Source organism: Anolis sagrei, chromosome 6, assembly GCF_037176765.1.
Source record: "Anolis sagrei isolate rAnoSag1 chromosome 6, rAnoSag1.mat, whole genome shotgun sequence".
Classification (NCBI taxonomy): Eukaryota; Metazoa; Chordata; class Lepidosauria; order Squamata; family Dactyloidae; genus Anolis; species Anolis sagrei.
Window position 1 is genome coordinate 46,326,832 of NC_090026.1, and position 13,142 is coordinate 46,339,973.

General features: G+C 41.4%; 1 protein-coding gene across 1 annotated transcript in view; it reads right to left on the minus strand.

The window, feature by feature from the left end:
- Positions 1 to 213: 213 nt before the first annotated feature.
- Positions 214 to 13,142, minus strand: part of MAP3K14 (mitogen-activated protein kinase kinase kinase 14) — a 45,296-nt gene continuing 32,367 nt past the window's right edge. Inside the window, exons 11-16 of the mRNA XM_060781181.2 lie at positions 12,260 to 12,410; positions 9,010 to 9,339; positions 7,272 to 7,378; positions 5,086 to 5,230; positions 3,381 to 3,481; positions 214 to 3,200 (exon numbers count right to left, since the gene is read on the minus strand). Of these exons, the coding sequence (XP_060637164.2) occupies positions 3,036 to 3,200; positions 3,381 to 3,481; positions 5,086 to 5,230; positions 7,272 to 7,378; positions 9,010 to 9,339; positions 12,260 to 12,410 (999 nt within the window). The 3' untranslated portion in view covers positions 214 to 3,035. The remainder of the gene's footprint in view (positions 3,201 to 3,380; positions 3,482 to 5,085; positions 5,231 to 7,271; positions 7,379 to 9,009; positions 9,340 to 12,259; positions 12,411 to 13,142) is intronic.

Consider the following 13,142-nt stretch of genomic DNA (forward strand, 5'->3'; position numbering starts at 1 on the left):
TATCTTTGCATTTCGTTTTTCCTGCCAAAGTGGAGTATCTTGCATTTGTCACTGTTGAACTCTCTGGATAGTTCATTTACTTATCTAGTCTTCTTCGCAAATACTAAATCTATTAGAGTCACACTCAAAACACGAATCATGGTAATAAAGAGCATAACTGGCTCATTTTAAGAGATAAAATGTTGCTATCCGTAATGACTGGAAAGGGTTGGATGACATTTTTCAAAACTTTATTTTGTACAACCTGCAAAGCATATTCATGCAGACTTTTTGATTATACATTGAAATCAAATCTTCGTGGTTGTCCATGTGTTGTGTGGTATTATATTCCACATTCTTTCAATGGACTGCTTACATAAGAATTATTGTTATGGTACATCATTCAGGGTGTGATTTTCTACCAAAGGTGATGGCCTAAGCAGATTACCCAATTGTGTGAATTCACAGATGACCACTCAAAGAAATAAAGTTACAGGTAAGCAACCTGTCTTTCCTTGATTCCAAGATACCATTGATTTTAAGACACATACTAATTTCAGTTCCACCAACAGAAGAAAAAGCTTTATTTGTAAATATTTAAAACACTTGCAATTCTAAGATGCACCCCATTTTTAGAGAAGCTTATATGGTAAAAAATACCTGGCACCCAAATACCTGGGAGTCACTCTGGACCGTGCTCTTACCTACAAGAAGCACTGCCTGAACATCAAGCAAAAAGTGGATGCTAGAAGCAATATCATATGAAAGCTGACTGGCACAACCTGGGGATCACAACCAGATACAGTGAAGACATCTGCCCTTGCGCTGTGCTACTTTGCTGCTGAGTATGCATGCCCAGTGTGGAACACATCTCACTACATTAAAACAGTGGGTGTGGCTCTTAATGAGACATGTCGCATTATCACGGGGTGTCTGCGCCCTACACCACTGGAGAAATTACACTGCTTAGCTGGTATTGCACCACCTGACATCCGCCGGGAAGTAGCAGCCAATAGTGAAAGGACCAAGGCAGACATCTCCAGCTCATCCCCTGTTTGGGTATCAGCCAGCATGTCAATGACTTAAATCTAGAAATACTTTTCTAAGATCTACAGAGACACTCGCTGGAACACCTCAGCAAGCGAAAGTCCAAAAGTGGCAGGCTCAAACCCAGAACCTCAACCAATGGCTGATACCAAATGAGAGACTCCCCCCCCCCCCCCCGGGCACACAGAGGACTGGGTGACTTGGAAGGCGCTGAACAGACGCACCACGAGATGCAGAGAATATGTGACCACATCTCTTAGCTCATGAAGGACCGGCTCTGATATAGAGGCCATTCCTCCTACTACTTTTTTTTCTCCTACATAAACCCAAACCAGAGGGGGATCCTTTAAAAAGTGCTATGTGTCTCATACTAATTCTAGAGAAAAGGGAAGATGAGGGAGAGCATGGATGAATGTAACATTGGTGAGAAGACTGGAACAGAGAGATGTTATTGTTATTGATGCATGGATGAAATGTCTATATGGCTACAAGCCTCAACCACTTTCAGCTTTTAGCCTGGCCACTACTGGTCACGTGGGCTCCAAAATCCATCTGCAAGGAAATTTGGCACTTAGGTAAAAAAATAAAAATCCTGCCCCTTAGGTAAAGTGCCTACATTTAATTCGATGAACCAAACTTATGCAAGGCTGATGCATATGACATTTTAATTGCAGTCATCCACTGTGAGTTGGGGGAGTATACAACTGAGATTTGATATGTACAGTACACCTTATTTACATTCTCCTGCTGGCATGGATTTACGGCTTCGGCAGAATGCTCTCTTTTCTGTTGAGAAAATTTCCCTGAAACCAGATACTTATTGCTTACTGTATTAAAAGTCCATTCTTTCCTCCGAGGGGAACATTTTAGACTCACAGAAAGCTTCTGGGATAAGCAAGGAAGAGTATGTTGGCCAATGTAACTTCATGCTCTCCACAGACAAGGAGGGATAAGCAAGGAAGAGTATGTTGGCCAATGTAACTTCACGCTCTCCACAGACAAGGAGGGTCGGGTACTGAAATTGATTTCTTTGGAGAAAGGAGGGAAGATCTAAGTTCCTGAGACCTCCATTTCAGGTTTTATAACAGTCTCACCTTGGGAGGGAGGGAGAATCAGCCCCAAATGGCTGTGTGACAAAAATACCAGTTTTGCCACTCAAAAGATGGAGGTGTGATTATTACGCAGCAGCGACTATTGTGCAATGACATATGGTAATCAGCAAAACTAGAAATAAATTGAGTGCCTCTGTTCTAGTTGAATGACTTCTCTTTTTAACCCACCATTTCCCAAGAAAACACAGGGATCTGGTTTGTGGAAATCATACTAGCCTAGCAAACTAGTGATTTTCCATGTGATAGTAGTCCAAGACAGTTGTTAGAGTCTTGGATGTGGGAAATGCAGGATATTGTAAGCTGCCTTGCCTTTGAAGAAAGAAAATAGAATGAGGGAATCTTCCTTCTTCCTTCCTCTGAGGCAAGGCTGGTTTAAAAAACAAACAAAGAGAAACTGAACTGTTTGTTTGAGGCTGAATCATCCCTCCTCCTCCCGTCTTGGAGATAAGTCAGGTTATTTTTTTAAACAATAAACCAGAAACTAGAGAAACAAAGGCAGATTTTCTTTCATTATGTAATAGTTGCAATCCCTTTTTTCAATAAGAAAGGGGATAAAAATTATGACTATTATATGATGAAATACATTCATTTACAAGTAAAGGCACAATGTTCAATTCCTGCTCTCTATCCATGATCCTCAATGGTTTCATTTCCAGAGGATCAGATACACTGAGGAGAAAGAAAAGAGCAATGCTACTTGTTTAAGACTTAAGTGCTACCAATAATATTCATCACTAATCTATATGCAAATACCACAGCAAACTCAGGGGGCGGGGGCAGGGAGAACTGCATCCATCTAAGCCCTCCAAATGAATTGGACTGTCACACTCATTATCCAGTTGCCATGCTGGCTTGGGTCAATGGCAATTTAGAGGAGAGGGATGAAAGCAGCATCCTTCATGGTCGCTTCTCTAGCTGGCCATGTTTGACCCGCCAACTCCATCCACGGCTACAATCAGGGGCCAGAGCGCACTGAAGCTCAATGCCTGAGTCCGGGATCTCCATGTCACAGCGAACTGGTTGGCCTTCCTTGGTGAAGAAGCTAAAGGCAGAGACTGGGATCTGTGAAAGCAAAGCAGAGAAAGAGAGTGAAGAGACATGACTTTGCCAATCAGTGGAACACAAAATGTCATCTGCATCTGAGAGCAAAAACAAAAAGGCAATAGAAGGCTAGAGGGAATTCTCAGTACTCCAAAAACCACCTCTCCACTGATAGAACAGCTTGCCAGATGCAATACTCACTTGGCTGCTGATTCCAGTTGCAACGTCTCCCACTTTGACCCCGTGGAATTCTCTGATATGCAGACTCTCTCCACTGAGCAAGTGGATCTCAATTTTCACCCCTTGAGAATAAAGAAAAGAATCACATTTGTGGCAAGAACAATAGCTAAGCCCAGAATCTGGGACTGCCAGTTAATTCAGATCAAACTTTTGTAGTAGATATTTCAAACATTGCTGAATGAGTTTCCTGGAGTTGCTAATTTAAAAAAAAACATTTTCAAACTTTCCAGGGGTAAAAAGTTGCTATTATCGATGAAGTATTCATCTTGATGTGAAAAAAAACTCTCCCAAGCAGTCTTAGCTACTGTTGTTTTACAATGTGCTAGGAGCTGGGCAGAGTTTTGGTTCAGGGAAGCTTTCCATTGTAGAAGTCAAAGAAGAAAACTAGAGGGGTCTGTGATGGGAGATGGATGAAAAGCAGAAAGGGAAGACTGCTATAGAGAAGCAGTGGCAAAAACCAACCCAACGTACTTTAAGGAAAGATGAGTTTGCAAACATAATAGAAGCTTCAAGGGCCATTAAAGTCAAGGGAATTGAACAAAGAAGCTTGAGAGTTAGAAGTGGAGGCCAAGAAGAAGGGAACAGTAAGCAAGGAAGATCCTTCAAGGTGCTTCCACCCAGCAAATTGGTAGAATATCAAAGGGGCAGTAGCTCAACACATCACAGGGCCTTGGCAGGATATGATGGGAAGATAGCAGCGCTGCTGAGAGCAGAGACAGGCATGAACACATTCTCAAGAGAAAGATGGAAAATAACATTAAAACTCTAACATCTAATCACTTGAATTCTTCTGGCATGCCAGCCAAGAAGCCTGGAATAGTACTCTCACTACTATCTCAAAACTAAAAAAAAAAAACCACTCCAGCATCTATTGACAGAGAAACCATGAAATCATATTGTCGAAGGCTTTCATGGCCAGAATCACTGGGTTGTTGTAGGTTTTTTCGGGCTATATGGCCATGGTCTAGAGGCATTTTCTCCTGACGTTTCGCCTGCATCTATGGCAAGCATCCTCAGAGGTAGTGAGGACTGTTGGAACTAGGAAAATGGGTTTATATATCTGTGGAATGACCAGGGTGGAACAAAGGACTTTTGTCTGCTGGAGCTAGTCCTTTGTCCCACCCTAGTCATTCCACAGATATATAAACCCATTTTCCTAGTTCCAACAGACCTCACTACCTCTGAGGATGCTTGCCATAGATGCAGGCGAAACGTCAGGAGAAAATGCCTCTAGACCATAGCCATATAGCCCAAAAAAACCTACAACAACCCATGAAATCATAATTTAAAAAATATTTTTGTGGTAACCTAAACAGATTTAATGTAATGCATGAAGTATATTTGCATTCTGAATACAGATAGTGGTGGTTGTGGTCCCGACAGACTGCAAACAGTGATATCAATGAATTTTATACCTCTTGTAATTATTTTATGGCTTTTCTTTCATGGCTGCCTTATTCTCAAGTATCATGCACACCTTTCTAATTAATACTAATTAAATAACTCAATTACCTACTAATAAATAAAGCAATAAAGCATGCCACAAAATGAAATGGATTAGTATCGTAAGCACTGCATTTGTCCAATTCATTTAAAAGCATTGCTGAATGAGTAAAATAACAGATATTCATATCTGATGAGGCTACTACCATACATGCACCCTTACCGTTAAAGTAGGTGGGGACATCTGTCTGCTTGCTGCGATGTAGCCAGCTGTTCCAGCTATTGCTCTGCCCATCAGCCTGGCTGTTCCATGAATGAACTCCCGAACTCATAGTATCCTTCCAGCTGGGAGATGTTTTTAAAGAACCCTGAAGAACCAGAAAGGAAGAACAATTCCATTTTCCTGTTGACACACATGGTTGCCATATCCATGATAAATATAGTCATAGGGTCCTAATAAAGCCAAATGAGCAAATGCTTTGGAGGTTTACTGCCAATCTGCTCTAGCCTTGCCAATACTTTCCATGTGTGTGGTATTTAAAAGACCTAGCATGGGCCTTAGGAAGCCCTCTGAGTTGGTCTGAGTCCCTCTGCAGAGGTACAGAAGATTGGGATATTAAAGTTTTAAATAAATAATAATAAATAATAGTGCAAAGATGGGTCAAGAAAACAGATGAGCTTGATTACAATTCTAGGAATGCACCAACTCACCTTTTATCAATGTTCAATTTGCTTATAGGCTTATAGGAGTGAAATCAGATTGGAAAACGCGAGCAGAAGAGGAACCACACTCTTCTGTTCAAGAATAAATTCCCATTCTAATGGGCAGAATTTTTATTTCACTAGATCTAGGAATGGCCACAATAGGACTGTAGGAACATGACTAAGGCTAGAAAGAGATGTGCAGAAGGATGGTCCTAAAAATAAACTCCTGATGTGACATTGTGCTTTGAGTCTCTCTGCCCATCATATATTTCAATGCTGTGAGGATGAGAAAAAGAGGCAGCATAGTGCTTGTGTTTGCCAACAGATAGGCATTCTTAATCTGAGAGGAGAAAATGAGATTTCCTTCATGGCACAGACAAGAAATGAAGTACATCGTAGGGCTACAGCTCCCATTAACTTCTCCTAGATGTCAATGAAAAATAATTGAGGGAAGTGTTCTGCCTCCTGAGGCAGGATTTATAATCTGCTCCCTGTGCCTTTAAGGATAAGGGAGGGGGGAAGAGGATTTCAAGCCTGCTTTAGAATGGCAGTTTTGACAGTTAGGAAATCAGTTAGGAAACTAGGAACAGAAGGAATATGTAGTTAGAGTGAGTACAGGATTTCACGTCACGTCAGAGTTAATAGTAAAATAACAGTAGCTAGTCACGACGGAGACATTGTAATTGTAATTTACATTGTAAATTGTAATTGTAATTGTAATAATAAAATAATAGTAATATTATTTAATAATTAGTTATAGTTAATAATTAGTTAATATAGTTAATAATTAGTTAATAATTAGTTATAGAGTTATTTAGATAAATATTAGATATATATAGTGACATAGTTAGATATAATATAGAAGTCACATCTGTTTAGTAAAGTAAAGACAGAAGATCATAGGATTTCCTTTCATACAGTGGTAACCAAACGAAAGGAAATTCAGTTTGTTTAAATAAACATTATTTTACTTCACACAGCCTCCAATCTGTCCTTTGTGTAAAATTCCTTCCAATTCAACAGAAGCACCACAGAACAGGAAGTACAGTACAAAGTATCTAAAAGACCAAAGGCTTCTCATCCTCTAATGGAGAGGGAGAATAGGCTCTAAAGCAGTGATTGTCATTCTGTGGGTCCCCAGGTGTTTTGGCCTACAAGACTCAGAAATCTCAACTAGTTTACCAGTTCTTAGGATTTCTGGGAGTTGAAGGCCAAAACATCTGGGGACTCACAGGTTAAGAACTGCTGTGTCTCCCAAAATGCGACCACATTTCAAAATACTTAATATTTAATGGTGACTGGAAGTTTTGTTGTCTCACTTCCTATTGCAGTTGTGAGAGGGACTCGGATGAAAACATGGCTATTGGAGGTGGTAGATTTCTATGTGGTATCGGGTTGAACTGGCATGAAGATAATGCAATGGGAAGCTGAAGGACAGTGGAGGATTGAGAGAGTGTCCAGAGGCCACACACAGCCTGTAGGCCACAGTAGACCATCCTGCTCTAGATCTAGCTTGTAAAAACAAGTACAAAGCGTTAAGAAAAGTGAAACACCTGCCTAAATAATATACTCAAATACGTTTCTCCCAGCTTAGGGTCATGAGATGTTCCTGTAAGTTCTTAGTCAGACACTTTATTTGGTGCAAAACGTGGCCTTGGAATACTGCTGCATGGAAGCAGCAAGTTCCAGTCCTCTAGTACTTGCCTTTTCGCTGGCATCGGATGGGAGAAAGCTGTCCAAGCTGAGATAGGAAAGCATTTGTTCTTGCTCCTCCAGAGAAAAGGGCTGGGAGAGACTGTTCAGAATCAATTCTGGGAAAATAAAAGGAGAGCAGATTGAAAATGGAGAAAAGGTGTCTCCACTGAAGCTTAATCATCAATCGTTATTTCCACAACAAGCCAAATTTTTCAAAACCCAATTATCACAAAGACAGAAAGTGAGGTGAAATCTTCTGAACAGGGGAACAGTCAGTAAAACAAACACCACAGGGTGTTAACCCTTCCCTATGCTATCCAAAGCTTATATATATACACACACACACACACACACACACACACACACATATACATATACATACACACACACCTTTTACCCCAAATTACAAGCAATATTGGTTCTGTAGGTTTGTTCTTAAGTTGAATTTGTTTGTAAGTCAGAATAGGTACATTTTTAAGTGTAACTCCAGCCATATATATATATATGGCTGGAGTTACACTTAAAAATGTACCTGTTCTGACTTACAAACAAATTCAACTTAAGAACAAACCTACAGAACCAATATATATATATGGCTGGAGTTAAACTTGAAATGTACCTGTTCTGACTTACAAACAAATTCAACTTAAGAACAAACCTACAGAACCAATATTGCTTGTAATTTGGAGACTGCTTGTAAAAGATAGTAAGACAATCTTAGAATATTTTCACCCAGTCTTTTACATTGCAGAGTGCTTCTAGACGAGCATGACATTTCTTAGATTCAGCACTGCTGAATTTCTTCCTTCATCAGAAATCTTGGTACTTTAACACAGGTCTTCTTAAACTTTTTCCACTCGGGACCCCTTTCTACTTGAGAAATTTTTACGTGACCCCGGTTATACAGTTATATAAAGCAGGTATAAAAACCAAACATTTACTTATATTAAATCAGCATTTGCAAAGAGTGCTGATATTCCTTTTCATGAAAAACAGCTGAAGCGTTTCCTGCTGTATGCTGTAAACACTAGGCAATGCATGGTTCTAAATGGTTCTAAAGTACTTACAAAACTAAAGTTCTGGTGGTGAAAATTTCAAAACTCTAACAAAACTATCAAAATTTCATTACAAATGGCAGTTCCTAATTGGTTCTGTCATAAAAAATCGCCAATAATGAAAAAATAATTAAATTTTTAAAGTTTTGTTAGAGTTCTGAAATTTTCACCACCAGAACTTTAATTTTGTAAGTACTTTAGAACCATTTAGAACCATTTAGAACCATGCATTACCCAGGCCTAGTAAACACTCCATGTTGTTGCTAAAATATATGTGTAAATGAATGGCATTCACTGTAGCCATTTTTTCTTGATCTCAGTACTGAGCTAAGGGAATACCATTTCAGCTCAGGATTCAGAGTTTCAAAAGCAATGCTTTAACAAGTACCTTTATGGAAAGCCTATTAAGTATTTCAAAATTCATTTTGATTTTATTTCCCCAACGTGTTCCTCCAACCATCTGATTCACATCTCTATTTACTTTTCACATCAGGGTTTCATTCCTTGCCGCCCCTTTTAAACTCAAAGGTACCTCACTTGCTCTGCCTACCAGTGAAGTCAATGCAAACACTTGAAATAGGAAATGATTTCTAAGAGAATGGGAGGAGTTTCACAAATAATTGACAGAGAAGTAATTAAGACTGCCATGATCCAGACTTTTTAAGGAGAAGAGAAAGGAGATCCATCATTACCAAATTCCAGCTGCTGAAGGTCATGCTCTAAGGTAGCTGTTTTCCATTCCACAAAGTTGCTCTTCTTGGTGCTGAGAGGAGATGGGAAGGAAGGCTGCAGGGAGTCATATGGCCACAACAATCTCCTGCATGTACTTGGGTGGACACATGGACTTCTCTCCACTGGGGCCTGAGAAGGGAGCGGTGAGCTGAAGCTTCGGATCAATGGTTTCATGCTACTAGGAGCCTCGAGTGCTGGCAATGGTGGTTCTGGGAGACTAATTTCTTTTACCCTCTGTAGGCACCTGGGTTCTCTGTATTCACCTCTCCAGGGGCTTTTCAGGCCTCCCACTGGAAAGGCAGAGTTAGAGAAAAACAAAAGCTGTAATACTTTCCTTAAGCCATTCTTCATATTTACTTGAAGTGATTAGTCTGCAATATGCAAAGCGATAAAGACAAATCTTATTCATTTCTTGTACAAAACAATGAAGAAAAGAGGGAAATATGGTGCAAGATAAGGATCAAGGTCCTGTGTTCCTGCAGCTATGTGTGGAATATTCCTGATCTTTGGCCCAAATGGCTGAAGCTGATGGAAGCTGTACTTCAAGTGTCATTGTCCCCTCACTTGCCTTAAGGCAGGCATGGGAAGTCCTCCAGGTGTTTTGGACTTCAACTCCCACAATCCCTAACAGCCTATGGACTGGGCTGTTTTAGGTTTTTTCGGGTATATGGCCATGGTCTAGAGGCATTCTCTCCTGACGTTTCGCCTGCATTTATGGCACGCATCCTCAGGCGAAACGTCAGGAGAGAATGCCTCTAGACCAGGGGTCCCCAAACTATGGCCCGCGGGCCACTTCCAGCCTGCCAAGGGCACTTGTCTGGCCCGTGGAGGAGGAGCCCCCCCACACACAGTGCCCCTCCCTTGGCAGGCTCACGCTATCCATCAGGCCTGTTGGGCAGCGTGAGCCAGCCAAGGGCAGCTGCTCCGCGTGGGGCTGCTCCTCCCTTGGCAGGCTCACGCTATCCATCAGGCCCGATGGGCAGCGTGAGCCAGCCAAGGGCAGCTGCTCCGCGTGGCCTACTTGCACGTAAAGCACCTCGCAAGGGCAGCTGCTCCGCATGGCCTACTCGCGCATAAAGCACCTCGCGAGGTGCTTTACGTGCGAGTAGGCCATGCGGGGCTGCTCCTCCCTTGGCAGGCTCACGCTGCCCATTGGGCCCGATGGGCAGAGTGAGCCAGCCAAGGGAGGCGGCCCCGGTGCTCCATGCAGACATGCCGGCCACATGACCTTGGAGGTGTCTATGGACAACGCCGGCTCTTCGACTTAGAAATGCAGATGAGCACCACACCCCAGAGTCAGACACGATTGGACTTCATGTCAGAGGACAACCTTTAACTAGTAAAATTGTGGAAGATCCAGGATGGGAAAAAGAACTCTTGTGTGTCGGAGGTAGGTATGAATGTTTCAATTGGGCACCTTGATTACCATTTCATAGCCTGACAGTTTTTAGGGAGAATCCTTTCTTGAGAGGTGATTAGCTGGCCCTGATTGTTTCTTGTCTGGAGTTCCCCTGTGTTTGAGTGTTGTTCTTTATTTACAGTTATAATTTTAGAGTTTTTTAAATACTGGTAGCCAGATTTTGTTCAGACTAGAAATAAGAAGATTTCCCATTCTCTGTTCCTGGAATTACTGCCTAAAGAGAGCTAGAAAGAACCCTCTCTAAGGGCCCTTCCACACAGCAAAATAAGATATGTGCAATGTGCATAGGAATTTTTTAATTGATTTTTTAAAAAAACAAACAAACTATAGTCCGGCCCTCCAATGGTCAGAGGGACAGGTAACTGGCCCCCAGTTTAAAAAGTTTGAGGACCCCTGCTCTAGACCATGGCCATATAGCCTGAAAAAACCTACAACAACCCAGTGATTCCGGCCATGAAAGCCTTCGACAATACACAGCCTATGGACTGTTTGCCCATGCCAACGTTAAGGGATGAACAGTGTTTCAGCTCAGATTTGCCCACAAGTTCTATAAGTGAATCCTCTCCTTTTATTATGTTAAACCACTTGACAGCTGCCTTTGAGTTGGGACACTACACAAGGAGATGGTACATAGCTTGTCTGTTCTTGTGACTTGATTTCTGTCGAAACACTTGACCATTCTTTGATATGATAAGATACAGATGCAATACAGGAATTTCATTTTTTGCCATTTTCTCAATGGCAAGAGTGTTATAAAATTCCATACATCCTGAACAACTCTTGCATTCTTTTGCAACTTCTATTCTTGAGCTAAGTAATTGTAAAGCACGTTTCTTTTTTCTTTTTTATCAGTTACTAACTTTTGTTATACATGTCTGTGCTGTGATTTTGTTAGTGTATGCCAATAAAGGCTGCTGTTGTTGCTGTTGCTGTTGTAAATAACTTGCTTCACATGTAAATAACTTGCCAAGCACACCTATGTAGCTAACAGGATTTCATCTGACATGTTGTAACGGGATACTGCAAGAACTTTTGTTCTCACCCACTTTAGAACAACTAGATTTACCACATATAATTTTGAACAACTATATTAAATCAAATTGTAGCAGTGTTTGAGTGCAAAAAAGAGCAAAATTCATGTTATATAGCAGCAAGTAATTTCCTTTTTTGAATAAGGAACTGGAGTTAGTGTGGTGTAATGCTCTGAAGACAGAACCAGGACTCTTGGAGGCTAGGGATGCATCTAAAGCAGTAGTTCTCAACTTGTGGGTCCCCAGGAGTTTTGGCCTAAAACTCCCAGAAATCCCAGCCAGTTTAGCAGCTGTTAGGATTTATGGGAGTTGAAGGCCAAAACATCTGGGGACCCACAGGTTGAGAACCACTTATCTAAAGGATAGAACTAATGCAGCATGACACCAATGTATTTGCCATGGTTAAAGGCAAAATGAATCATGGGATCAGTAGTTTAGTTAGGCAGAGAAGATGAAAGATCTTGTAAAACTAGATTCCATAGCATCAGTGATGCCAAATTGTATAAATTCTACAATTTAGATGCATCCTAGGGTTCAAATCCCTGCTCGGTCATGGAAAGTCACTGGGTGACTTTGGGAACGTCATATCATCTAAACTGCAGAAGAAAGCAATGACAAACCCTCTCTTAGCAAACCTTGTCAGCCTACCCCCACAAATTAAGGTTGCCATAAGTCAGAAACAATTTGAAGACATGCAACAGTAAGAACCTGCGCCCTGTTTATCTGTAGCTTGTTCAAAGAGAGGTCTCAAAATCTCACCATGCTCGAGTGCTCTGTTGACCTTCAGCCTCAACTCTGCTGCTGAGGCCCGTTTGGCTGGCTCCTTTTCAAGGCCAGCCTTAATGACATGGGCAGTGGATGGGTGACAGGAGGATGGGATTTCTCTCAGGGGAGGTGGTTCCTTGGCTATCTGCAATGTAGAAACACAAGGGGTGTAGAAATGGTAGATTCAAGGAACAACGGAGTACCTCTGGACAGGGACAGAAACTCGCTTGGGGAACTGTTGGATTTTTGGGTGACATGGAAGGAAGGAAAAGATGTCCTAGAGGCAAGAGAGAGACTTTAGGTGTCCCACACTAATTATTTACTCCAGGAAATTCCAAAAGAAGGGTATATCCACCCTTGTCATCTTTGTCCCTTCCATTGTTGATCACTTGTAGTTGTTTACAAAAAGTGTACTTCCTGCTAAAAGTACTTTTTTCTTGACTACATTCCTTAAAATTAAGAAAGCAGAAACTGAAACTTGCAAGCCCTTACTGGACTGAATTGCGGTGAATTTTCCAGGCTGTATGGCCATGTTCCAGAAGCATTCTCTCCTGACATTTTGCCCACATCTATGGCAGGCATCTTCAGAGGTTGTGAGGTCTGTTGGAAATTAGGACAAGTGGGGTTTATAGATCTATGGAATGATGTCCAGGGTGGGAGAAAGAACTCATCTGTTGAATGTTCCAATTGGCTGCCTTGATTAGCACTGAATAGCCTTGCAGCTTCAAAGCCTGGCTGCTTCCTGCCTGGGGGGTATTCTTTGTTAGGAGGTTAGCTGGCCCTAATGGTTTCCTATCTGGAATTTCACTATTTTCTGAGTGTTGTTCTTTATTTACTGTCTTGATTTTAGAATTTTTTAAAATACTGGTAGGCAGAT